This window comes from Heloderma suspectum, chromosome 6, assembly GCF_057233095.1.
Source record: "Heloderma suspectum isolate Gila_16-S chromosome 6, 16-S_ref, whole genome shotgun sequence".
Classification (NCBI taxonomy): Eukaryota; Metazoa; Chordata; class Lepidosauria; order Squamata; family Helodermatidae; genus Heloderma; species Heloderma suspectum.
In genome coordinates this window covers 68,122,272-68,149,120 of record NC_139463.1, presented here as the reverse complement: position 1 = coordinate 68,149,120, position 26,849 = coordinate 68,122,272, and the positions used below count along the sequence as shown (strand labels likewise).

Genomic DNA, 26,849 nt, shown 5'->3' with positions numbered 1-26,849 from the left:
AAGTCACCCAGTGAGCTTCCATGGCTGAGTGGGGACTAGAACCCGGATCTCCCAGCTAGATTGAAATGAGTCAGGCTTTGTCTTCGTGTATCTATGGCTAGAAATCGAAGACATGCTTTGTTGAGCTTTTAATGTATAACATCTTTTACGCTAGGTGCCGCTTGATGTTTTTTTTTTTAACCTAAGTGTTGGTCTTACATGTTTTTTGTAACTGCTTTTAAAAATCATTTGTTGTACTGATTATATGATATGCTTTTATGATTATGCTGTATGCTGGTCTGCATAGTTTTCGTAGAAGATGGGGGTATACATTATATTATTAATTTCCAGAGATGTCCCTGGTTGTCCCCCCCCCCCCAATTTCCCTGTCCCACTTCTCTTTTGAAAAATCTCCCAGTTCCCACCTGGTATTGTTTAAATCTGCCTGAGTGCCTCTAAATGGCCCTGCAGCAGCTAACAAATCAGGTTAGTGTACATGCGATGGCCACCAAACGAATAGCAAAAAAGGTCTTTCCTTGTTAATTTTGCCACAGGGGAAATACACAGGCATCAGGATAGGGAGAAATGGCACAAGTAGTCCAAAACAATGGCTGCGTTGGTAGCACACTCCAGGCGTTATTTGAGACTCTGTATGTGGACCCTGTTTCCTTGTGCAGAAACTAGCCATCCTCTCTCCCAGGGTTGTATTCCTCATTTTGGTTGTTCCTCGTCTTGATTGCTTTTTGTCCCGGATGTTGAGACCCAGATGAGTCATTATCAGGGGTGCACGGCTGCAGTCTATCCATGTCTTTCACCTTCCGATAACGTCTAGCGAAAGATGACACGTGATGCAACATCATATTCAGTGTTTCCTCCCTACCCCCGTCCCCTCCATCTTAGTGACTGCCCCTTGGAAGGGGCAGCTGCGCATGATGATATGTTGTCTTTTATTAGATGTTACCAGAGAGATGTGGGTCAGCAGGAGCTACGAGTCCCCCTAGTGTCTAGTTTCAGAGCTAATGTGCTAGAGATAGGCCAGGGCCCACACATCCCCAGTGGAAGCTTTCCGTCATATTTTCCAAGATTGAAATTAGATTCTCAGAGCACATTCTAGATCTGACAGTGCTCTTCAAGGACTTGAAAGGTTGTCACAGAGAGGACGGCCAGGATCTCTTCTTGATCATCCCGGAGTGCAGGACACGCAATAATGGGCTCAAGTGACAGGAAGCCTGATTCCGGCTGGACATCAGGAGAAATGTCCTGACTGTTACAGCAATACCACAATGGAACCAGTTACCTAGGGAGGTGGTGGGCTCTCCCACACTGGAGACATTCAAGATGAGGCTGGACAGCCATCTGTCGGGGATGCTCTGACTTGGATTCCTGCATTGAACAGGGGGTTGGACTCGATGGACTTATAGGCCCCTTCCAACCCTACTGTTCTATGATCTTATGATTCTAAGAACCCCATCTCCTCTTTTGCTAATTTCTAGCTTTGCAAAGTATGATGTTTTAGGTGTTAAACTCATCCCAAAGTTTTGGACCTCTCCCCCTCCCCCAGGCTGCCATCTTATGCCCCTGCACGTGACTCAGTTTCCTGTGGTCAGGCAGCATCACCAATCACAGATGTGCTTTTTCTAAATATATAGATAAATACAATGACTTTATTGAAGCCAACCGGATTGAGGATGCCAGCGAAAGGATGAAGACCTTGCGCAAATTGGTACGTACTTTGGGAAGGGAAATGTCCTGAGTTAATGCTTTTTCCTTCACACATCTGCTCTCTGCCTTGTGTGACAAGCCTTTGAGAGGAAGGACCATAGCAAATAGAGTCCCTGCTTTGCATGCAAGTTCAATCCCTGGCATAAGACCATAAGAAGAGCCCTGCTGGATCAGGTGAAGGTTCCATTTAGTCCAGCATTCTGTTCACACGGAGGCCACTCAGCTGCCTGCGGGAAAACCACAAGCAGGACAGGAGTGCAACAGCACCCTCCCGCCCATGTTCCCCAGCAACTGGTGTACATTATAGGCATGCTCCTTCTGAGAATGTAGGTAGCATATAGCCGTCAAGACTAGTAGCCATTGATAGACTTTTCCTCCAGGAATTTGTCTCATCCCCTTTTAAAGCCATCCAAATTGGTGGCCATAACTACATCTTGTGGAAGTGAGTTCCATAGTTTAACCATGCTCATCTCCAAGTGGGGCTGGGAAAAACAACAGTGAGCCAAATAGACCAGTGGTTTGACTCGATATAAGGGAGCTTCCTTTGTTCCTTATATGTTAACATAGTGATGGTATGGACCAGTTCTCAAGATGAAATTAAAAACTCCATCTTTGAATTTTTAACTCCATTTACAGGAGTTAAAGCATGTTAAGGTTTTGTAGTGGAGGAAAAGAGAGAGGGAAGGGAAAGGGAGACCCCAGCACAGGAATAGAGAGAAAGGGAAGCCTTGAGCGCTACACTTTAACACCCAACACACTTCTAGCCAGATGACAGTGGAGGTGCGACTATTAAAAACAACAAACCATCTACCTAAGTTATCAGTGTCAAGCCAGCTGTAAAAATCCTCATGTTTTTAACACATTACAGTCAACATCAAAGGAATGATATAGTGAAGCCTACGAAATGTGACTAACTAAACAGCACCCAAAAATATTAACACTACAGAGACAGTATGCAAAAATAGCATTTTCTCTTCAAGAACACCAGCGTACAAACTGACATAAAGCAGAACAAAATGCATAATATTTTTCGTCAAAAACACCTCGTTGCTTGAAATAGGATGTTCATTTGAACACTGTCGTAAACAATGAACGCCTCCTTCCTTTATCATCTTAAGCATTCTTATTTTATGTTGTAAAAAACAAACTAATAGAATCCACCATGCTCTAAGCCTGAATCTGGCTTTACCAGATAGCATGCGATCTGCTAAAGTAACCTCTCAAAATGAGGTGGAGATCCTTTTTCAACCAGAAGGGCGCATTCCCTTCTGGGTAATTTATTTCCCAGGGGCTGTATGCCAGTAGCAGGCAGGCCAAAGCCATATACACATGTGCACACCCCATCCACACTCATCCATCCAGACGTACACAGCCCATTCACCCCAAATACATGCACAACCCTAGGCACTCCCATATTCAACCGCACCGGCGCACACATGCACAGCCACACGCATACCCGGTATGCACGTCCATGCAGCCACACATAAACCCACATTCACGATGAGAGCAGAGGGAAAAGCCCAAATCCAAGAGATGCAGAGTGTTGGAGAGAAGAGGGAATCTAAAACAAAGGCCAGAGGGAGCTTATATAGCCCTGAACACAGAGGCAAAAAGCACTTAATGCCAAACAAGGAAGAGAGAGAACATGGATCGTGCTCCGATGTGGGTGGCTGGGATGGAGTTGAGTATGGGAGGGAATGTATCCTGCAATTGCAGGGTGACATTTTATATAAAATAATTAACTTTGAAACAGCGGAAAGGGAAAATGGGGAAAAACTGGGGAAATTGGTAGCTGTATACTATCCATTGTAAAATACAGGACATATTAACAAATCTTGTAACAGGCAGCATTTGGTTTTGTCAACCTTCTCTTTTGCTGCATAATTACGTCCTGGTTCTGCTATTGCCTGCATCACAGTGTCATTGCCAGGCATATCTCCCTCCTCTCCCCTCCCCTCCCCAGTGGCCAATCTGTGCCATTTTGATGGGCCTCTCAACAGTTCTGCCTCCCTTTACCCTCTTCAGTTCTTGGGAGCATGCTGCATTCCTCCTTCAATTTAAAACAACCCAGGATGTCCACTTGCTCCTATCCATCAGTGTGAGGGTACAAATGTTGTTTCAGTTGGCTAGTGCTACGCAGTACTAAGAGGGAGAGAGAGAAAACACAATTCCCTTAGGGCAGGGGTGGAGAACCTGTCCCTTTGGCAGATGGGGCAACTCCTGCTCTAGGGAAAGGCACCAGGAGGGATGTATTACTGAAATGTTGCTCAAGGTTCCTGAAAGAACATTATTTATGTATTTACCATACTTCTATAGCACTTAGTATATTAAAATCCCTAAATGGTTTACCTTAAAATACAACATAACAAGATAAAAACAAGATAAAAATAATAAATAACTAAACACAGTTAACATTTAAAAACATTACATCATCATAACAATAAAACAGCGTGGTAACAAAATCTTACTGGTCAAGGAAAGCCCGTGTAAATAAGTGTGTTTTCAAGAGGTGTCACTGGTTTCTGCCTCTCAGACACACATGGGACAGTGTTCCAAAGGGTGAGTGCCACCACTGAGAAGAAAAAATTGGAATACAGGTGCAGTGGAACTTTCCAGCTTGTATGAAAGACAAAAGATCTAATGTTGCTGTTTTCCTTCAATCTCAACCTCAGATCCGGGACTTACCAGGACATTATTACGAGACATTGAAGTTCCTGGTGGGACATCTCAAGACAATTGCAGATCATTCCGAGAAGAATAAGGTAATGAATGATGACCCCAAAGAAATACGCAGTATGCTGTTGCAGCTTCTTCGTGTGAAACACAAACTAGGGAGGAGCAGCGAGCAGAATGTTGAGTTCAAATGAGGAAAACTCACCTTCAGCTATTGCTGGAGTTGCATCTGTTCTATGTTTATACCAGATTGGGGGAAACTTGCCATGTTGGCTGGGGATGATTGGGGTTATAGTCCAACACAGCTGGAGGGAACGAGTTTGGCGAAGGCTGCTTTAAACCAGTTTTGGAAACCGGTTTAACTGTCATGGCTTCTCTGATTAAACCATGGGAACTGTAACTTTTTTGTTAGAGGCTCTAAGGCTGCAATGCTATACTCATGTAACTGGGAGTAAGCCTCATTGAACACAGTGGGACTTACTTCTGAGTAGACATGTCCAGGATTGCATAGTTAATTCCTTTATAGGACTGTAGTTCCCAAGGTTTCTTGGTTAGGATCCAAGACAAACAGGTTTGATTTAATGCCTAGTACAGACGTGTCCTGGTTTTCACTGTGGGATGTGGGAGGTGCCTGAACACGTGATGCTTCCAGCCATCTAGCTGTTCATCTAATAACCATGTGACAGACTCCCAAAGGGAAAGGAGTGTGGCGGGTTGACTTGGGAGAAGATGAATGGAGTTCTTCAGGTTACTCCCAGCCCTGTGAAAGCATCTCTGGCAAATGCTGATCTGATTCAGCATTTTTATTTTATTTTAAAAGTTTATATCCTGCCCCTCCAAGTATAGTTGAAAAGTTCAATAAATTACTAGCAGTTAAGGACACAATCCACACAAACCGCCCCCACCATCTGGGTGGGCACAACTGAGTTGTGGGAGGAAGTGGGGGGTCCTGAGCACAAGACTCGGTGGCACTCTCTTTCCTCCCTTCCCTGCCAGCTCTTATGCACACCAGGCATCACTCAACAAGGTGCCCTTCCTGTATGCACCTCTGGCTGATGCCCTCCTCCCCACAGCCCTGGGCCAGGAATGGCTTTTGCTTCAGTAGCAAGAATGCATCGCTGTGCCCCAAGATGAGACTTCATTCACTTTACATGTTCTTTCTCTTGTTTTTATCAGCCTGTTGGTCTTCTTAAGTTTCATTCCCAAAATTGCTACCGTAAGGATAATGAATTCAGGGTAAAGTAGTTACAATGATATTCTGCAAAAAAGTAAATAAGGCTTAACACAAAGATAAAACAATGATCAGTTGACTCAACATGTAATTGGTTCCAGTAGGCCAATAAATGAATCCCTTACATAAATTATAAAAAGTATTTATTAAAACTATTCCATCTTGCTGTTTCTTGCAATACGTACTTCTAGCTGAGAAGTATACTTTTCAGTACATCTCCCCTCCTTTTTCCTACCTGTTTGCCACTTCGATTCATATTTCTATGAATAAATCACTCAGTGACCTTATAATCTGCTGGTTGCACCAAAATTCCTGTCTTTCTTTACCCTCATGGCAGATTTTTATGAACACTGAGTGTAGGGGTTTGAATCTGAATGTGTCTTGTGTAAACAGAACATCCCAGCCAATGCACTGCGCTAAACCTACATAGCATGCTGTGGGTTTTGCTTCACTCCCTTCTTCCTGGGAATTCAGTGCAGTCTGAATGGTACTGTTTCCAGTCCCCATATGAAGCATAGCTTAATTTAGTTTGCAGGCTCCATGGAGGCAGGTACCTGTTTTCTTTCGTTTATAGAACTCCATAGGGCGAGTATCTGTTGTGGGGAACCTGCTCTACTCATGTAGGCTCTCTGTACGATTTAGAACGAGTGACATTTGTAATTACATGAGGGAAATTAATGCCCGAAGAGGCCTTTATTCCGGCCCAAAGCTGAGATGTGAGACAATCCGATAGCTCCCCTCATAGCCTTGCTGCCAAATGCCAGAATAATAAAAAAACAAAGACACAATGGATTGCTTTGCAGATGGAGCCCCGGAATCTTGCCCTGGTGTTTGGTCCCACCCTTGTCAGAACGTCAGAGGACAACATGACCGACATGGTGACCCATATGCCTGACCGCTACAAAATCGTGGAAACCCTCATACAGCACGTAAGGGGCAAGGAGGTGCTTGTGGGGGAATGCAGATCTGGAGGGCAGCTGGGAGAAGGTTGATCTTGTATGCTGATTGTCATCTTCTGAGGTATCCTTTGAGGCCCTTTTCCAGATGCCCCCACCAAGTGCGTTGTGGCGGGAGGCTGCTAGGGACAGGGTCTTTTCCTTGGCTATAGAGCAGGATAGAAATGGAGTCACTAAATATAAATACCTGGATTGACCGTTTTTAAAAAAGATTCTGGTTATTTTCTTGCAAAGAAATGCACGTAGAAATAGAAAATGACCCCATTCTAAAACAGAAAATACATTTTTTCAGACTTCAGGATTTTTCTTTTCTTTTTTGCATTTGTTCTCATCACTGTTGAAATAGAAGTCAACATTTCTAAATACAATGAGGTATGTCAGCTTAACCATAGAAGAAGAAGAGATTATGGGAGATATAAAGAATATCTCATATCTTAACCAAGAAGGCAGCAGTGGATACTGCTGATCTCTTCTTGTTCCATTTTTAATTCTCTGCAGTTTTGCAGCTGCTAATCAGTTTCAAACTAATTCTCTTTCTCTCTTGTCTCCTTACAAAAACTTCCCAATAAGCCCATAATGCCCTTGAGAGGGCAAATGGTAATGAGTCCTTAACATAGCTTTGATTGTTTCTATAATATCCTTCCAAAATACTTAAAAAGCAGTTCACCTCCAAGGAAAGACAGCAAGAGCAAGAGGGAATGCTACGTCCACTAAAGATGTCAGCAGAGGAGTTAACACTGCAAGTCAACTATTACCCTGCAAAATCACCTATGTTTGGTAGTAACGGTAGAACTAAGCTTCAAAGAAAGAATGGCGTTTAGTAAAATATTCCAGTCTTGTGTGACTCCACCTTGAGCCCAATTCTCTAACTATATTTAGTGCTGTGCAAACTCCCCTTATCTTTAACCACAGTTAGCTCACCAATTTCAAGGGTAATGGCTACTAGTCATGCTGGCGATATATATTACCTCCAGGAGCAGAGGGAACTCCAGTTGCTGGAGAACACAAGCAGGAGGGTGCTATAATTTGAGCTCATGTCCTACTTGTGGGCTTCCCATTGGAGCATGTGGTTGGCCACTGTGCAAGCGGAATGCTGGGCTAGAGAAGCCTTTGTTCTGATCCAGCACAGCTCCTGTTACATTCTTATGAACTGAGAATCTTCGAAAAAAGGAATTAAAAAAATAATTCTAAATAGGCTCCTAATTTTTTCTTGCAAACTCGTATTGCTTCTTGGGGATTGTAGGGCAGGGAAAGGTCATTTGTTGCGTAGGCATCCGTGAGGTCATGTGTCATGATGCCTTATATCACGGTTGGCACATGCCAATCGTAGTCTTCCCTACAGCTGCTTTGCTTTTGTAGTTGACACGTTTCTATGATGAATGACCTGTGCTTGGGATGTATGTGAGTTTTTATAACGTGGAAATTCAGGCCAATGGGTAACTTGAGTCAGAACTCAGGAGCCCAGGGTATTGCTCTTTAAATCGCTTATGCGTTTGAAAATGTGCAGATCAATTTCAGCGATCAACCAACAGCAGTTGGCAGTTTGAGTGCCTCGACAGAGAAATGCTGGCCACGTAAGGGCAATATTGGCACATAAATATGCGATATTCTCCAAGTGAACAGAAGCAGGAGACTGTTTTCAGGGTTAAGGGAGCTCCCCTCGAAATACGTTTGAGTTTTGCAAGCTGTGTCGGTTCATGTCGCAAGCCTGATATTTTTGAACTACAGCAGCCTCGCTGACCATTTCAGACTTAATGGTCCACAGCTCAGCCTCTTATCCATAATGCTGAATTGGCTCTTGAATAGTAGGTCAGCAGTGGAGTACAGTGGGACACCAGTCCTGCCATCGATGACTAAGCAGACATGGGCATTCCTTGAGGTGAAGAAGACAAATGTAGGATTTGTAGAGCACTGGAGTTGGATTGGAATCACCCTCCCTGAGTTTAACCCATGCATATCTCCTCCAGGGATAAAGTGCTGGCAGAGAGTTCTGCAAGTTTGCCGCATCAGGTGGCTTACAGCACCAATTGACTAATGCTCAGGTTGTCACAAATATACCCCTTCCCAAATCCTCAAAGCCATTTTGCAAAGGTTTTTGAAACATGTTTCTGTTCTGTGGTGGTTGTCTTTTACATAAGGGTGGATGGTTGTGTGAGTGATGAAATCTATATACAGCCCTTGGAAAAAGAATTGTCATAGGCAGGCAGCCTTCTTGAAGCATAGGGGAGAGGGACAAGTCCGATGGCTAATCCAGTGTTCATCTGTTGTGCAAAAGGCAGGAAGAATCTGTGTTTGCACACCAACACCATGGGTGAATAACCTGCCATAACTTCCCTTTCAATGTTGTGTCCTATCTTCATCCTTAGAGTCTTATATACTGTTTTCGTTTTGGTTGAGGGGGTTGCCATTAGCACCTTGACTCTGCTTTTGATTTCTCTTCCCTCTTTTTTCATTCCACAGTCAGACTGGTTTTTCAGTGACAAGGAGGATAAAGGCGAAAAGGTGAGTCACTGAGAAGGAGGAAATGCCCAGTTTGTGGTGGCTGCTGCAGGGCGATGGCACAATCTCTCCCTGGCTTGATATGTAGGGTGCCTTTTCTGCTGACTCCTTTTGGTTGTCAAGGAGGGCCAGCTTGCGATTAGGGTCTTGTTACAGCAAAAGGATGATTGCAGCTGCATTTAAAGCAGGACATAGACAATAGTCTGTAAGAGATGTGTTAGGCATGGAGATGGGCCCAAGTTAATTTTACTTGAGCTGTCTCCAGGTGCAGGGGAGGCAGAAAACTTGGCTCATGCTCAAGTCTGACTGGTTGGCATGTCTCTCTCCCCCCCTCCCCCTTCAGATTGGCTAGTGATGCTGGGCATAGAAGGACTGCCTCACTTTGCAGCATGTAGCTTGGCTCACACCCTTGAGTCACCCAGAAGAGTCTGCTCAGCAGGCATTGCATGTACAGTGCACCTGCCGTCTGCTTATGTCATGCTGTGGTCTAGATTAGGAAGCCTTGATCTAAAGGGCTGATGAGTGGCCAGTCTTGCCTCCTAGGCCCAGGGCTAGACAGCATGGCCTCTTGGTTACTTTCACCTTTACTCTTTTATGGAAGGTTATGGTATGAGGAGTGTGGGGAAGCAAGGAAATTTATAGGGAGCAGTTCTTCTTTTCTGCCATCCCCGTATTTCTCCGTAATATTCATCTGGGAAGGAAGGAAGGAAGGAAGGAAGGAAGGAAGGAAGGAAGGAATAGAGATGCGTGGGGATTTCCTAGGTTTCCTATCCTGGAATATTGAGCCTTCTGGGGTGAACCTGAACCCACTTCAAAGAGAGTGGGCTGAACAGAAAGAGGCATCCAGGGAGCATTGCACATCTGGCAGCCAGCTTGAACTTTTTCCTCCTAACTACCAATGTGTCCATTTCACAGACCCCCGTAGATGAGCAGGAGACCCAGTCAGTGCCAAATATTGAGTACCTTCTGCCCAACATTGGGAGGACAGCTGCTCCGGGAGATACTTCAGGTGAGTGGACAGGAAGGCTTGGACTGGGTGGGAGGCACCAGGGATTAGTGAATGGCCATGTAGTGGCCAGAGTGCCAAGTTCTGATTGGTATTTTGTGGCATTGTCGCTCTGCCAGAGTTCTCCCCCTTAGTTATTCCATTGTTAAAAACAAAGAGTCACTCCTCCCCTCATGCTCTGCTTCCCCCTCTCAGATCTAATGCCCACAGCCCTAGCGCTAACATCTCTTAGCCTTTCCATGTAGCTGACCTGCCCATCCTCCCACCCCTGATGTTCGAATCATCAACCGCTCTATGCCAAAGACTTCAGCAGAGACGCTCTGCCTGCTTCTGAAACATGCTCAGCCTCGGCCCATTCCCCAGTGGAAGAGAGTCCCATGGTTGTGCGACAGCCACCAAGAATGAGTCCTTGCCACATGCCCTGGTGCACTCTGGAGCTCTGCTTGGTTGCATTGTTAGCAAGATAGTGCTCCTCGTCCCCACCATTCCCTCCACTTTCCAATTTAATAGCACAGCCCTAAAAAAAGCAAATTAAGTGCCCTTTAACTTGCTAGCAGAGGAAGCTGCTTTCTGGCACTGGAAGGGGGTACTTCCCCTGCGCACCACTTGTTGTTCCTAATATTGACGGGGAGGTGTGGTTTGTTTAAGCGTGTGTGTTTTTTCTCTCTCTGCCATTGATGGACTTCCTTAACTTTTTTGCTGTCTTCTTTCTTCCTCCTCTCTCCTCATCTTCCTCCTCCTCCTGTTCTTCTCCTCCCCCTCTTCCTTCCTCCTCCAGTGGATCTGCCGGAGCTCTAGAGCTGGTACGGTGTGGTTGTGCTCTGGTGTTCATGCACTAATTCATTGGGTGATTACGAGAGACGGAGGCAAGCAGAGAGGTGGGGGAGTTCCTTACTGGTCTTTCCACGCTGACCAGCAGCAGCTATGGCCTTTGCCATGAGAACACTGGGGGTTGGTTTTGCCCTCCAGTTGACCTCCTTTCTGTTAAAAATTAGGAACAGAAACTATGGCTGCTTTACATGGCTGCTTTACACCTTCATAGGCATGTGACCTGCTTCTTAAAGTCGATCCCTGGAAAAGTTAAATTAAAGGCAGTTATGGACATTGAACTGTGGCAATCATGGTGCCCAAATCCACTAAAAACAAAACAAATGAGAAGCTTTTTGAGTTAAGACAGAACTTTTCCTTGGGCAGAATGGAAACGTAGTTGATTCTTATCTTTGACAACAGTATGTAACCATCAAACAGCATGTCCAATGATCTCATTGTTACAGGTTGTTTGGTTGTGTATTCTTTTATCAATTGGATATTTATCTCATCACGGAACCTTAGAAATACTAAAAAATGTTCTAATTTTACCTTTCCTTTTAAAATAATTTCTATCACTTCTCTATTAAAATACATTAATAAAACAATAATTAAAACATTCGCAGGCTAAGTCAAGCTTACTTGGAATGAAGAACTACTAATTTCAGTGGCATTTACTTCTACGTATGTATGCTTATGATTGTAGCCTAATGCTGCAATCCACTACTCACTTACTTGGGAGTAAGTCCCATTGAACTCAGTGGGGCCTTCCTCTAAGTAGATCCGTATAAGAGTGGGTCTACAGTGAGCAATATAAAATAAAAATCACAGTATCAAATATAAACATTGTCTAGTGCTGTTCTGCTAAATTGTTTTTGACTAGGTTCCAGCGATACATGCAAATAAAACAAAACACTTGCACATACTGTCTGTGTTTGACCAGTGTAATGTTAGAGCCTGAGCGCTGTCTTTCTTTTCTGCCTGAATAGTTCTGTGTGACTTGAAAGCCTACATAGTTGTTGTTTTTGCCCCAAATTAAAATAATTGTGATTTCCCACCAGGCAAACAAAAGTTTCTATCCCCCAAATTTGGTGCTGCTGCCTGGGCCTGAAAAATGTCTTCCCCCCACTGGCTTTTCTGCCTGTCCTCTCTCTTGTCCTTGCCAGCCACTAATTCCATGTGGGCGTGGGAGGCAGGGGGCAGGCTTTGGCCGGGGCCATCCATTATATTGTCCATTGGTTTTATAGTGCTGACGTTGCTGTGGCCAATTTTGTGTATGTTTGTGTGTGGGGCAGGGGTGGGGGAGGCTACTGTACTGTACTGTACCCCCTTCCTCTACATATATGAAAGGTAAATGTTAATGCCTGGCCCATTCCTTGTGGTTTCCAACTGCTGCTTTCTCTTTGCTGGCTACGTCTGGCCTGGCTTTTGACCTTGTTAAAACTTGAGCAGCATGTGAGCAGGCCTGTGTTGCCACGACATGGATTTTACTACCTACAAAACACCTGTGCCACATCTGCTGGCAGTTCTCTTTGGCATGGCTCCCTGAATGTTGTAACAACTTAACCGAGGCACAGGAACCAGTCTCTTTCTCTGAGCTTGTTGTAAAACTCTCCCCTCTTGCTCTCCTCTGTGTTCATGGCTGTGTGCTGTGAGCAGCGAGGTACTTCTAGATGCTCAACTTAATGGTCTTACTGGGGTGGGTTAGATGGCCATGTGTATATTACTTCACTTGTGAAGCATGCACAGCGAACATTTCTCTTATCCCCCACCCCACCCCGCCCTCTGCAATTCCATATTTTACAAGTGTTTTTACTGAAATGTTAGGGCAAAAAACAAAAAACAAAATCCAGATAAACAGGAAGGCTCTGAGCATTTGCAGTTTCACATTTTGAACTCGCTGAAATCCTAACACCATCATGACTACAGGAATAAAATGTAGTTTGTTTATGCTGCCCTAATACCAAGTACATTGACTTTGGAATGCACACCTTTTGTTGTAGAAAGGATAATCTATTTTTAAAGTTAAAATGAGCATCTGTAACCATGTACAAGGCCGGCTGCCCCCTGACTATGAAATGTTTTTAAAATAAGAAGTAAGCCCCAGTATACCCATGCTGGCCTAGGTGCAGACATTGGGCCTGTTTCCCACTGCCCTATCATTTGCTGCTCTCTGGCTGGTCATTTGGGGAGCCCCCATCATGGGGGTCTCTGGATGTGACCCCCAGTCCCAGCTGTGCCAATGGTGATGTGGGATGCGAGGTGTGGACCCCTCTAGGACATAATCCTCAAAGCACTGACTCTTATCCCTTCGTTGTATTGCTGGCTGCTATTCTGGTTTGCTTGTTCTTGTGGGCCGCCATTTTTTTTAATTCATTGATGTATGTATTTATGAACAGTATTCATAGGCCACCCAGTAACTACGTTCTTTTGAGCGGCTTACAATAATAATCAAAATACAGTTATAAACTACAAGAACAAGCGTATATGATGCAGCATCAGATTCCAGAAGCAGAAAATAAGAACAACTTCAAACTCTCAACGGCAACATTTTAAATCATTGAAGAGTTTTTTTTTTTAATACACACACTTATATCTCAAGGTCTGTGCAGGTACTTGTGCCAAGAGGCATTCCTTCAGGTAAACTGGTCCCCGAGCTCTTAACGCAGCCTTCCCCAACCTGGTGCCCTCCAGATATGTTGGACTGCAACACCCATAATTCCCAGCTAGCATGTCCCTTCTCGCTGGGACTTATGGGAGTTGTAGTCCAAGACATCTGGAGGGCACCTGGTTAGGGAAGACTGCATTAAGAGCTTTAAAAGTCAAAACCAGCATTTGAATTGAGCATGGAAATGGACTGCAAGCTGGTGTGGATGACAATGCCTCGGAGTGATGTGATCAAATTGTCCAGTCCGATTTAACAGACTCACAGTCCTGTTTTGGAGTAACTGATGTTTCTGGACCATTTTCAAAGGCAGCTCCACCTACAGTGCGTTGCAGTAATCCAAATGGGAGGTTACCAGAACACGGATCACTGAAATGAGGCTATCTCTGTCTAAGCCGCTTTGCTGTTTTAGCACTGCTGCTTGAACAGTTTCTGAATTAAATCACAGTCTCTTCTACACTCCAATGCAACTGTACTGAACAAGCAGTGTAAAGAAATAGCACAATGCTCTGAGTCACTAAGGGCCCAATCCTATTCAGATAGGCAGCCGCCTCCGAACTCGAAGGTGACCACCTATCCAATGCAGGGCAGGAGAAGCACGGAGGGGATCGTTCCCTCCATGCTTCAGCCACCCTGCATTTTCTGCTAGACAGCTGATTTTGGCTGTCTAGCTGTGGAGGGCTGAGCGGGCAGGGAGGCTGCTGTATGACACATTGGATGTGTCGTACAGACATTTCCTCTGTCCCCGCCCCAGAATGCCCCCCCGACACACCCCTTTTTGGCCACTCCACACTCTTCTTGGGAGCACGGAGGGTGAGGCTCTTCCACACTGCCTTCGAAGCAGTGCAGAAATGGGGGGACCAACAGGCTCCGAGGTTGGTTCCCAGAAAACAACATATCCTATGGCCGTCTAGCCACTGTCTAGCGGCCATAGGATTGCTCCCTAAGACTCCTATCATTTCAGAAGCTACTATTCAGAGCTGATTTAAACCTGGTAGTACCTCCCTTTCCTCTTCAGCCAGCCCATTCAATATATCTGAGTAAGAGAATTCGGTGTGCATCACAATTTGCTTTGGGAACACCAGGGTTTTCTTTTCATATTTTTCACATAGTCATGTTGTAGGGGGTGGGGAGACAGGATCTGAAAACACACTGCTGACCATTAGTGGCCAACTGGCCACTGTTTAACAACTGTTGCTGTAGAGCAGAGATGGGGAGAAAGTAGATCTCCAGATCTTGGATTTTAACTCCCAGCATTCCAGACAGGGGCTTCTGGGAACTAAAGTCCAAAACGTCTGGAGATCTACCTTCTGCCCACCCATGCTCTAGAAGATGGGGGACATGTTTTCATGGACTCTACAACCCCTCGCAGCCCCTCACAAACGTCTTTGTGTGGATAGTCCATAGGAGTCCTATTGACTCCATAGGAGGCCTGCACAGCTTATCACCCATCAAGACAAATTCAGCCCACCAGGCACATACAGTGGCCTGCTCGGAGCTTGACAATCTGTCTGGGTTCGCAGTCACAGGCGGGCAGCAACAAGTGGGCAGCTCATCGGGCCCATGCAGGGCCTCCATGCCTGACTGTTGAGCCACGTTTGCTTTTGGTGGGTCACCCAAATCTGCCTTACGTCTTGCCCCTCTTACATCTGGCATACTCCTTTCTGGAATTAGATGCCCCTTTATGGTTCATTTGGGGCACTGTGCTTTGCTGCTATATTGTTCAGGGGTCTGTAGACCACCTTTCCATGGGTAGGCAGTGGTGGTTCCCATAAGTTAGATGTTGAACAGATAAGATGTTCCATTGCATTCACCCTTTCTTCAGTTGCACTGTCTTTCTGCAAGTCTGTCACTAAATTCCACTGGTTTTGTTCCACTAACCTTCCTGGTAGCATTGTTGTTGTCACATGAGCAGATGTGCCGGGGGTCAGAAGGTGTCACTGCTACCAAGGCCCTGCCTTTTCATTCATTCAGGGTACTGTATGTGTCCTGGGGTGCTTGATGTGTTCTCTGTTCCTGGCTTTCCTTTTTCCCTTTGTTTGGTCATCCACCAGTGAGCTAATTTTATTGACTTCTGGAAACATGAAATGCAGTGAGTTTTATTTATTAAGTTCCAACCATGTCTTGTGGCCCAGGATGGTATGTTTGTGGACACTTGGAGGGATGTTCCTTTGAACTGTTTAATGCGAAGGAACCCCACCCCCCAAACACACACACACAATTATTTGTAAACACTTCGATCTTCTTTTGTGTATGGGCCAAAAGTATTCTTTGCATTTTGCTCAGAGCTGCAATCTACATATATTGCTTGATTCAGCCAGTTCATTTTAAAACTATTCTTCCCAATGAATGACACATCTGTGCTAATCAGTTGAGAAAAGGGATGACCTTAGTTAAATGTCTGTCGAAAGAGCCCCTGTATTTGTAATAACTAATATTCATTTCAATTCTCAAATTGGGGGCAGCCTTCCATGGTCACTTCCAGGGGATGCAAGCAACTTTGCAAATCTCGTTGGGAACAAAACTGTAAATAGTTATGGGCAGGCTCCAAAGTGCAGGTTGCTTGTTTAATATATTGCAATGAGTGCTCAAGGTGATTTACAACAAGTCCATAAAAACAATAAAGTGCGACCATTCCAAACAAAGCTGATGAAATACATTGCATTACAACAGGAACCTTCTAAAATCAAAGAGCAGCATTAATCAGTAAAAGCTTGGTGGAATAGCATAGTTTTTACCAGCCATCTAAAGGCCAACAACGAAGGAATCAACCTAACCTTCCTGGGAAGGGAGTTACAGGACTGGGGTGCTGCTACACAGAAGGCCCTGTCTCAAGTCCCCACCAACCTCACCTCACCTCTCCTCTCCAGGAGGTGGAACATTACAGGGTCTCAGATGAAGAACATGGGCGGTCTCTCCAGTATTCTGGCCCCAAGCTACTTATGGCTTTATAGGTGAGAACTCACACCTTGAATTGGGCTCAGAAACAAATAGGAAGCCCGTGATGCTATTTCAAGATTGGTGTTATGTCATGGTGTACAAAACACACACCAGACAAAAGTCTGGTCACTGTGTTTTGCATGACCTGTAGTTTCCAAACACTTTTCAACGGCATCCCCATGCAAAGTGTGGTGATTAAGGCGTGGGCCCCTGTGTCCCGATCCATCTTCCCCAGGACAGGACACAACTGGTGCACCAGCTGAAGCTGGACAAAGGCACCTCTGGCCGCCGTCACCATCTGACCGCCCAGGAGCAGCACTGGATCAAAGAGCACCCCTAAGCTGCATACATGATCCTTCAGAGGCCGCGCAACCCCATCTAAAGAAGGCTGAATTCCCAATCCAGGATTGGCCTGTCTGCTGACCAGCCAGGACCTCTGTCTTCTCTGGATTAAGCTTCCATTTATTCACCCACATCCAGTCCCTCACTACACCCAGGTAACAGTTCAGGACTTCCACAGCCTCCTTGGCATCAGTTGAATAATAGAGATAGAGCTGGGTATCATCAGCATATTGATGAGACCCAACCCCAGAGCTCTGGATGACCTCATCCAGTGGCTTCATGTAGATGTTATAGCATGGGGGAACCAAGGCCAAGGGGGAGAACAGTCTTTCCCCAAGATCACCTTCCGGGAATGCTGAGCCAAATCGGACCAGAACCACCACAGTGCAGTCCCTCCAAGGTCTACACCTGCCAAGCATCCCAGAAGGATACCATGACTGATGGTATCAAATGCCACTGAGAGGTCCAGCCAAAACACCAAGGGCACACTCCTCTTGTGTAGCTCCCAGTGTAGGTCATCCTCCTAGGCAACCAAGGTTCTTTATGTCCCCATACTAGGCCTGAACCATACAGAAAAGGACCCAGATAATCCGTTTCATCCAAAAAAAAACCTGGAGTTGTGATGCCACCACCCACTCCAGGACCTTACTCCAAAAAGGGGGCTTAGAGACTGGCCAATAATTCTCAAGGATGGTGGGAGTTAATGGAGGCTTTTCCAGTAAAAGTCTAAGCACAGCATCCTTTAGAGAAGGTAGAACATGGCCCTCTTTCAAGGAGGCATTTATAATCACCCCTTCTGGCAGCTCATAAGCCAGGATGGGCATGGGTCTAAGGAGCAGGTGGTCAGCCAAAACCCTCCAAGCAATTTGTCCCACATCCTCGGGCAAAACAAACAAACTCATCCATCAACATTGGACGGACAGTTGCATCTGTCCAACATCTCTCCAAGTCGAAGTGGATACAAGTGATTTTATCAGCAAAGTGTTTTGCAAACTTGTCACGGCAGGCTTCAGATGGTTCCTCCTCACCACCCTGGGGAGCATGATGTAATAGCCCCTTGGACACCCGAAATAATTCTACTGGATGGCACTGCACTGATGCAATGGAGGTGGAGAAGAAAGACTTGCTTGCTAACCTCCCTGCCGTGGAATAGCCCTCACACAGGCTCTCACCTGTGTTTCAGTTGGATTCTGCCTGATAGTAGTGGGATTGCCAAAGGGAGGTGCGCAGACTGTGAGTCCCTGATTGCTCTCTGTGCTGGGACAATTGTCTGGCTGGGTAAAAGGAGCCAGCTGGGTATTCCTGATGAAGTTCTTATGGCTGACAAGGGGGCATTGATTCCACATAGTTTAGGGATATGATTTAATGAATAGTTTCAGGACAAGTTACACAGTTTAACACACACAAACACCCCTCTCTCAATGGAACCTCTGGTTTGGGTGCTTCTCCTTAGGTTGTCAGGAAGAACAAGAAAAGAAGGAGCAAATTAAGTTTCTGTCATGTGAGATGAAATCATGATCCAGATTTTTGGGGAGGGGACAAAATCAGCCCCCTTTTAGTAGATCTGAAGTCCTCACGACACCTCTATCTCCTTTGCCTTGCCTGCACGATCAGAAGGGAGAAGGCAGCATGGGAACACACGCTGAGCCTCCCCTTCTTTTTCTGGGCTGCTCCCTCCAGCTTGGCTCTGCAGTTCTAGCTCAGGAGTATGACACGCCTTGGCACGTCACGCAAAAGCTGCCAGGGACTCGCTAGGCCAACTGTCTGCCTGCGGTGGCAGCCACGCAACCCATCCCTAACTGAGGCTCTCCTCTTCTCTGTTTGTCTATTCACCCTTGCAGATTCGACCAACAGTGGCTCAGCTAAGTCGAAGGTAAGGGCCCCTCCGTGTCTTCCCCGCCCTTTGGGAGAGGTTGGGCACAGGGCAAGGGCAGCGTAGCACAGGATTTCTCAAACGCTTCCTCCCTAAGGTCAGAGAGAAACCGTTTGCGCTTTTCTGGCACTTGCAGTCCCTCACCACCCAGTTGCGGGGGGTGGGGGAGAGGGCTTAAGCCTCCTTACTCCCCCCACCCCTGGCACTAGAATCCGGATTGGGGCCCTCACACTTGCATTTTGCATTGCATTAAGAGGCCCCATTTGTTTCGATGGGATCTCTTATTAAGGTTGCCAGGACAGAGTCCCCAATCTGGACTGGGACACTAGTGAGGGGGAGGGGGCTTTTACCCTTTGTTCCCTGCTGCAGTACAGTGGCCCTGCCCCTGCATTTTCCATTGCAAAAAAGAGGGTTCATTCCTTCAAAGGAATCTCTCTTCTGCAATGCAGATTGCCATCACGGGGTGGGATGTGGTGGGGGATAGTCCGGATCAGGACCACAGCAAGGGCAAAGGGTTAAAGCGCCCGCCCCCCAGTATCCCATGCATTTGGTTTGAGGGTCTCAAACCAAATAGGAGCTGCATGCTGGCAATTAAAGTGAAAAGCTGGCACCTGCACTCCTCTCCTTTCACCTCCCCGCCCCAGCTCTACCCCCCCCCCGCAGCCCCCACCACCCACGGATTCCCGTTCCCGTCCTCGTTTCTCTTTTCTGGGCGACTGGGCATGCCTCACACTGAAGTGCTGGCCTGCAGCCATCCTCCCATTTTTTATTTTCTAGAAATGGCCCCGGAGGCTGGCACTTTGCTTTGCAGCATGCCCAGCCTCCAAGTGATTTTGTGTTTTAAATTTTAAAAAAGTTTTAAGAACATTTTAAAGCCAGGATGGGCCGGGGAGGTATCTGTGAGTGATGTGGTGCCCACAGGCAACGCGTTGAGGATCCCAAGGCTAGAACCAGCTTTGCGCCTGCAAGCTGGCTTTCAAAAGGAGGAGAAAGCCCTCCATTCGCCCCACTTTGAGCAAGGAATGCACTCATGGGGGTCTGGGGTCTGCAGGAATGATTTTGAGTGTGGTACTCTCTGTTTTGCCCTTTGGGCAGATCAGCGAGTTAAGGGCTGATTCACCCCGGGGGTAACCAGTCGTTTCAACGAGGCCGGAGTTACAGAACACTTCCGCTGTGTCTCCACCCCCTCCCATGCATAACCCTCCCTCTCCTGTGCTTCCTCCTCTGCTCCAGGCTTCATGGGGCTCACGGAAGGATCACTGCCACAAGGAGATGCTCGCCATCTCCTTCATCTCAGCTGTGAACCGCAAGAGAAAGAAGCGGAGAGAGGCCAAGCGTTTCGGGAGCAGCACAGACGACGACTCCGAGCACGAGTCAGTGGCCAAGAGAGACGAGGGAGCGGAGGAGGAGGGAGGAAGAGAGGCCGAGGGGCTTGGGAGCAGCAGCAGCAGAGGTCCGGCGCTTGGTGTGCAGAGTGGTCCGCCGTGCCCTCTCAAATTGGAAGCGGAGTTGGAAGACGGGAAGGAGGTGGCACCCCGGGGAAGCCCCGAACCGGCCCCAGACGCCCGCTCCATCGTGTCGGGTTACTCCACCCTGTCCACCATTGACCGCAGCCTGTGCTCTGAGGTGCAGTCGGTGGCGGAGAGCCGCGGGGAAGAGGCGGATGATGAGCGGAGTGAATTTAGCCACATGGAGACGGACACCGAGAACGGCTTTGCACCAGGGCAGGCTGGGGTGCTCCCAGAGGGAGCTGGGATGGCAGGGGGTGGCGGTGCAGCTGCGCCTGACAAAGCCCCCCACAGCCGAGCGTCCTTCAGCTCTCACCGCCTCATGCAGTGCGACACCCTGGCGCGCCGCAAGCTCTCGCGGCCCCGGCGCAACAGCGAGGCCTCCTCCTCCAAGAGCAGCACGGAGGTGCCGAGCACCAGCTCGCCGGGCAGCCAGGAATCGCTGCAGCCCACGGAGGTCCCCGCCCGGCCTTCCCTTGCGGAGCAGCTGCGCCTGCGCCTCCGCGGCTCAGCCGACGACATGCTGGCTGTGCGCCTGCGCCAGCCGCACTCGCCAGAGACGCGGCGCAAGAAGAACAGCTGGCGGCGCCACACTGTGGTGGTGCCGGGCGGCCTCAAGGACCTCAACTACAACGAGTGGAAGGAGCAGCACGTCTCAGGAGCGGCTGAGGCCTGCCCGCTCAACTCTGCGAGCCGGGACCCCCTGAGGGACAACAAGGACTCTGGACTCAGCAGCCTGGAGTCGACCAAAACGCGGCCGTCCTCCGCGGCGGGGAACGTGGCCGCTCCTGGCCAGCAGGGCAGTGGCGAGCACCAGCAGCACCGCAAGGGCAGCTCCGAGGGGCGCTCGGCTCCCCGCCGAACAGCCTCCTTGCGCTTCCACCAGTGTCTCTAGGTAGCCTGCTGTGGAAGCACTTGCTAGAATGGCCGAGAAGCAGCCTTGACCGAGAACAGAGGGGGGCAGCTGTAGATGCAGCCCCCCCCCACCCACACTTGAGCTCCCGCTACTGGTCTCGCCTTGCCTTCTTTGATACCTCAACGATCCATGGGGCAAGAGTCTCCCCCTCCCCGCCCCAGACTCACTTTCGGATCCCCTTCCCCCTGGTCTTAATTTAATGACACCCCTATTTTGTGACTGTTGAGTTTATTTATTCCCCCTCCTCCCCCCAGGGTGGCAGCTGGAGAAAAGGAAGCTGGCTTGAGTGCAACATGGAGAGGGCTGTTCAGCCAGCCCTGAGGGAGGTCTTAGCTGGGTTTTGACACGGGGAGGGTACCTCGGTGACCAGCCCCCTTCCCGGTTCAGAGGGCTGGTCTGCAGGTGAATTTCAGGACGCGTTTTTGAAGAGGGCAGCAAGGAGCTGATGCCAGGGTTGCTCCCAGTTTTTCAGCACGAGTCCCTTAATGCCCGTCTCCGCCTTGCTTCCATCAGGCCACTTCGCCTCATCTGTGTTTAACCGTGGGCGGGCCCGGTGTTGGGGAAGCTGGATCAGAGGCGCTCACTGATGCAACCTCATGTTCTCCATTTGGCCACTGCCAAAACTGCATTGCTCACCGGGTCCCGGTTCCACACCCTTCTGCTTCCGCATCCACCTTTCTGTGGTGGGGGACTCCTTCCCCCCTCTCCTCTCACTAATATCCAAAAGGCAGCCAGAGGTGTTGATACTGCAGGGCCTTGAATGGATCCCCATAGAGCACATGCTGCCCCTTTGTGCCTTTCCCCACCTACCTTGGCTCCGTCTTCGCAAGGTTCCTACGAAGAGGGCTAAATCCTCTTCCCACGTGGACTTGGGTCTTGTAGGCATGTCGGGGACGCCACCCATGCATCTGAAGTTGCCCACGGTGACCACCCCACATGAGAAACTGAAACTACAGAGCTGTAATGGTCCTTTCAGAGGCACATGGCCTTTACCATGCTTAAAAGGCATTGCCGTTCTCCTCTTATCCAAGTGATGTCGTATCCCCTTTTTCAAAAACCACAAGGAGTCCTGTGGCATGTTAGACTCTAACCAATTTATTGAGGCAAAAACTCTGGCCAATGAAAGCTAATGCCACAATCAACCTTCTAGCTTTTAAAGTGCCACAAAACTCTTTGTTTTTGCTGTGACAGGCTAACATGGCTATTCCTCTAAGATGCTATTTTTCAAATGCTCTTGGCCAAAATAAAAATACAACTTACGTAAAAGCTGGGTGCATCTCTGGGGTTACACCCCTCTTTTCTGCCCTTCCCATCTAAGGGTTTCCAGTTGACTGCAGTATGTTAGAGTATGCAGTCTGCCTCCCTAAGCATTTGTGAACCTTTTTTAAACTTTGTGTTCAGCTGCTCAGAACTTGGAGGGAAAATGTCTAGCTATCAGAATAGCGCTCTCCCCGCAATTCTCTTGTAGGACTTTGTACTGGCCAGAAGTAGCTTCACGAATTGATCAGCAAAGTCCCCCCTGTGTTCTGTGTACAGTTCAGGGATGCGGGTGTCTGGAGTACAGAATAGGGTTGTAATGCAAATGGGAATTCAGCTGTGTAATACCTCCCTGTAACTTTTGTTGCTAAAGAGAGTGTGTAGGATGAACTACCCCTCACTGCCAAAGGCGATCCAACAAGTGTAAGGTTTCTTGTGCTAATGTCCCTCCTTTCCACGTAGACTGTGCCACCCACATGCAACCCGCTAACCCAGTCTGCAGTGCAGAGGCATGGGGTGAGCGTGGGCACTGTGTGATGTATGGTTGGGGGAAGCAGGGGAATGGCAGGACGCAGTGGTGAAGCTATATGTGATTCCTTCTCTCCACTGCCTCGTGCCGTAACAGAGTCTTAGAAATTTCTTAACTTAGCTTTGAAGATTCCCACAGTAACATTTGTCAGGATTCCATTTCGGCCTTTGTTCCAGCAATGGCTGAAAAGTTGAATCATACCATCTCGTGCTATGCAGTTGTCCTCCAAAACGCCGTCTCACAGAAAAGAAAAATACTTGCTGGTGCGACGTTTGTTTTTAACAGTGTCTTCTCCTTCTTGATTTACTTGGTGTGTTGGACAGAAGTAAACCAAGGGGCCACATGTTTCTATCATGCAGATCAGGGTATAGAGCTCTCACACTTGCTACCCAAAATTCAGGACCTCTTAGGTTTGTTTTCATCTTGTGGGTGTAAAATGTTCCCACCTCTTGTCTTTATAGAATCTGATGTGTTTATAAAGGCAGATGAGAAAAACGGGAGACTCTTGTAGCGAATAAATATGGGAGATACTTTTTAACATGTGAACACTGTATGGCGTGTATGAGTTGCTATTCCACCTCTTTGCAGAAATGTCATCACTTTGGAAGAAGTGACATGATAATCTTTTCGCTGTTGCTCCCACATGGTGAGCTTTTCTTCTAAAAGCAAACCCATCTGGTCATATCAATCATTAACCACATTTGAGCAATTTCAGTAATTTTCCAGGAAACCAGCGTCCAAATCTTTGCCTAATTATGAAGTTCAGGGGTGGCTCTCAGCAAATGGCTCTTCACAGAGCTGTTGGGATGCCAAGCTGCCACATCGAGCTCCTTGAAGAAAGGGCAGGATTCAAATGTAATAGGTATAGTGTGACAAATACTGACTTTCGCTGCCTGAGGATGCATTAATGGCAGGGAAACACCACCTTCGAGGTGAAATTTCCCTCTCCAAAGCCACTTTGTTAATATCATCACTGCTGGCAGCTACATTCCTACTACTGTCATATGTCAGAAGTAAGGCCAAGTGAAGGACCCCGAAGCCCTCTATTAAATGTGTATCCCACTCTTCCTCTGATGAGCTCAGGGTGTATGTGGTCCACTCTTTTTCTTGCAATATTCCTGTGAGGTAGATTAGGCTGAGAGATAGTGTCCCGGTTCAGACTATCTTTCCAGGCTAAATGAACCATGGTTTATAAACCAGGAACAAGCATCACGTGCTGGCTGCAGCACTTCATTCCTGGCTTAGATTAAGCAAGACCTCCACATGGCATCCAAACTGGGGAACTCTGGCTTAATGTCCGTGAGCAAACCAGGATAATAAGCCAAAGCCACAAAGAGAGAGGTGAAGGAAAGAAGATTGTCCGAACCAAACCAGGAACTGGTCCAGTGTTACTCAGCAAGCTTGTTGGGATTTGAACTCTGGTCTCCCCAGTCTTATGTTGAACACCAGCCACTCCACCTCACTGGCCATTAGGCACTGCCCACGTGTTTTCAAATGTACCTTTAAGTGTCAGCTAGCTCATTCATACATGCTCATAGTTTAACAAATGCAGAATCGCGGTGGTTGCTTGCATATGTGAATGAGCCATTGCAGAATCCTACACACGTCAGTGGTACGGCTGCGACTCATCAAGATCAAACGTGCGTGATGAACCTGACCTGGAAGGGCTGTACGTAAGTGGGGAGTGAGAGACCCGCAGCACGGATGGCTTGGCAGTCAAGGCATAATAATAACGGTAAACATTTATGTTGAGCTTTCAAGTGTTCAAAGTGCTTTACATTATCGTGTACCTTCATAACCAGCCTCGTCATTACTTCTGAGAATTCGCAGTGATTCTAGAGATGTGCAAAACAAAACCCAGTGGAATCCCACCATGAATTCTGCTGTTTATGCTGACAACAGGACTCGAACATCTGGCCTGTTGGATCCCAGTTAGTTCTGTGTTTCTTCCAGACCTGTTGTCTTTAACGTTATATACTTCCCAAATAAGTTACACTGCATATGTAGCAACTGTATAGATGACATAGTCCAAGGACACCTGGAGGTTGTCTACTATTATTGTTCACACGTACTGTAGCACAAAAGAGAGTGGCTGTAATCTAGCAGTAGACATACAGATTCTACTACACCCTCCCCACCAAATTCAGGAGATTCATCCCACCAAAGTGAAATCCCAAATTTTGCCCCAAGTTCTATTTTAGGAAGAATTAGACTGCAAGCCTAAGTGATATATGTCAAGAGTGGTAGGCTTCCATTTGGAATTGGAATCCTACTGGAATTCGTACATTCGTTGTTTTCCTCTCCTGTACAGGGTGGACTGATTGGAAAATCAGAATTCTCTGTACAAGAGCTGGGAGACACTGCTTGTCTGTCACGAGAGGAGATTTCACCCTCCTATCGCTGTGTCATCCTGGAACGGCAGTGGTTAAAGTGTAGGCCTCAAAGGCTAGTAAACGCAAAGAGTATAAAATAATATCACTTAACAGGCAAAAAGTATATGCAAGCTTTCAAACTTCAAAAACACATCAGGCCCCTTCATGAGCATTTCTGCCTGAGGAAAACTTCTGTGAAATGTGAAAGCTTCCGTAGTCCTGAGGTTTCTCAGATGGATGGCTGACACTTGAAGTTAGGAATAGGGAAGGCGTCTCCCATGAGCCCTCCGGTGTTCATACATTCATGATTAAACAGGGTTTGAATAAAGGGTTTTTTTTTTCATAAGGCAAATCCCCAAAAGGACAAAGTGGATGCAAACTCTGTTTATGCTACTGGGGACATCAAACAAATGTTTGAATACAAAACACCAAAAATGTAAAACGTCTAAAAATTGCCTATAATTTGTGCTAGTCAAATTAGCAAGAAACGTGCTATGGTCCACACCCCACACTTTCTAGTACACACATCTTGCAGCCATTCCATTGAGGCCTTGAAAACGGGTGTGTGGGTAGGTGGAGGTGTGGAATTTAAAACTGAGCAAAACTAAACTATTTGCTATTCTGTTATGCATTTTTTCTTATCCTTTTATGCAAATATTTGCTGTAAAGTTTTATTTTTCACTTTATTTTGTAAATAGCCTCTAAATGTGTAACATATGATAAAAGTTTATAAGGATTTTTTAAAGACTTTTTTTGTTTTGCTCCTTTTAAAGACTGAAGTTATACAGCAGTGTTGATTTTTTTAAAAACAAAACAAAAACTTTCTGCCTGCATGGTTTGTCCCTCTTCCCACCTTGACTGTGTTGTACAATGTCAGACATATATATATGGTCAAACAAAATAACTAAGGAAACCCAAACTTTGCTTTGAAAATAGCCTCGGAACTACACTTATATATATATTGGAAATAAACTGGCTTATTCAGAGAACACACTTGTTTGCTTCTTTAAAACATAACCTCTCATTCTTTATACACACCATGATTTTTGAAAGTGTATTTCTTTCCAGGTAGAAAGAATTCACTTGGCTCCCTACAATTCTACATGAACAGATGCTTTCCACAGGGCACAATCTTATGCCAAACACAGCCCATGGGCTGCATGCCCCCCTTGCCCCCCCCCAAGTATGCACCTTGGCTGTGTTTCCACAACAACGGAAGGGTAAAGCAAACGAAGGAATACCAGAGTGTTCATGGAATCGGCAGGGCTCCACGAAGGACTGCACTGCACCATTATAAGTCGCTGACAGATGCATACTTCCAGGTGGTGTGGGGGGATTGGAAGTGAACATCATCAGACTGGCAGGGGCTGCTCAACCAATAAGAGAGGCTCCCCCCCTCCAGGCTCTACTCCCCTTAATGGCAATTTTGGGAACAAGCCTCATTGACCATAACAGGAGTTACTTCTGAGTAACTTCTTGGACTAAAGCTCCATTCTGCCCATTTTCCCCCTTTCCCTCTAAATACCGCGCTACTGCATTAGCAATAAATGAGCTATCGTTCAATAGCGCAAATG

General features: G+C 46.9%; 1 protein-coding gene across 1 annotated transcript in view; it reads left to right on the top strand.

The window, feature by feature from the left end:
• Positions 1–26,276, top strand: part of ARHGAP23 (Rho GTPase activating protein 23) — a 129,224-nt gene extending 102,948 nt beyond the window's left edge. Inside the window, exons 18-24 of the mRNA XM_084804720.1 lie at positions 1,629–1,702; positions 4,374–4,463; positions 6,409–6,534; positions 9,022–9,063; positions 9,976–10,069; positions 18,662–18,693; positions 19,927–26,276. Coding sequence (XP_084660846.1) covers positions 1,629–1,702; positions 4,374–4,463; positions 6,409–6,534; positions 9,022–9,063; positions 9,976–10,069; positions 18,662–18,693; positions 19,927–21,096 — 1,628 coding nt within the window. The 3' untranslated portion in view covers positions 21,097–26,276. The remainder of the gene's footprint in view (positions 1–1,628; positions 1,703–4,373; positions 4,464–6,408; positions 6,535–9,021; positions 9,064–9,975; positions 10,070–18,661; positions 18,694–19,926) is intronic.
• Positions 26,277–26,849: the final 573 nt, after the last annotated feature.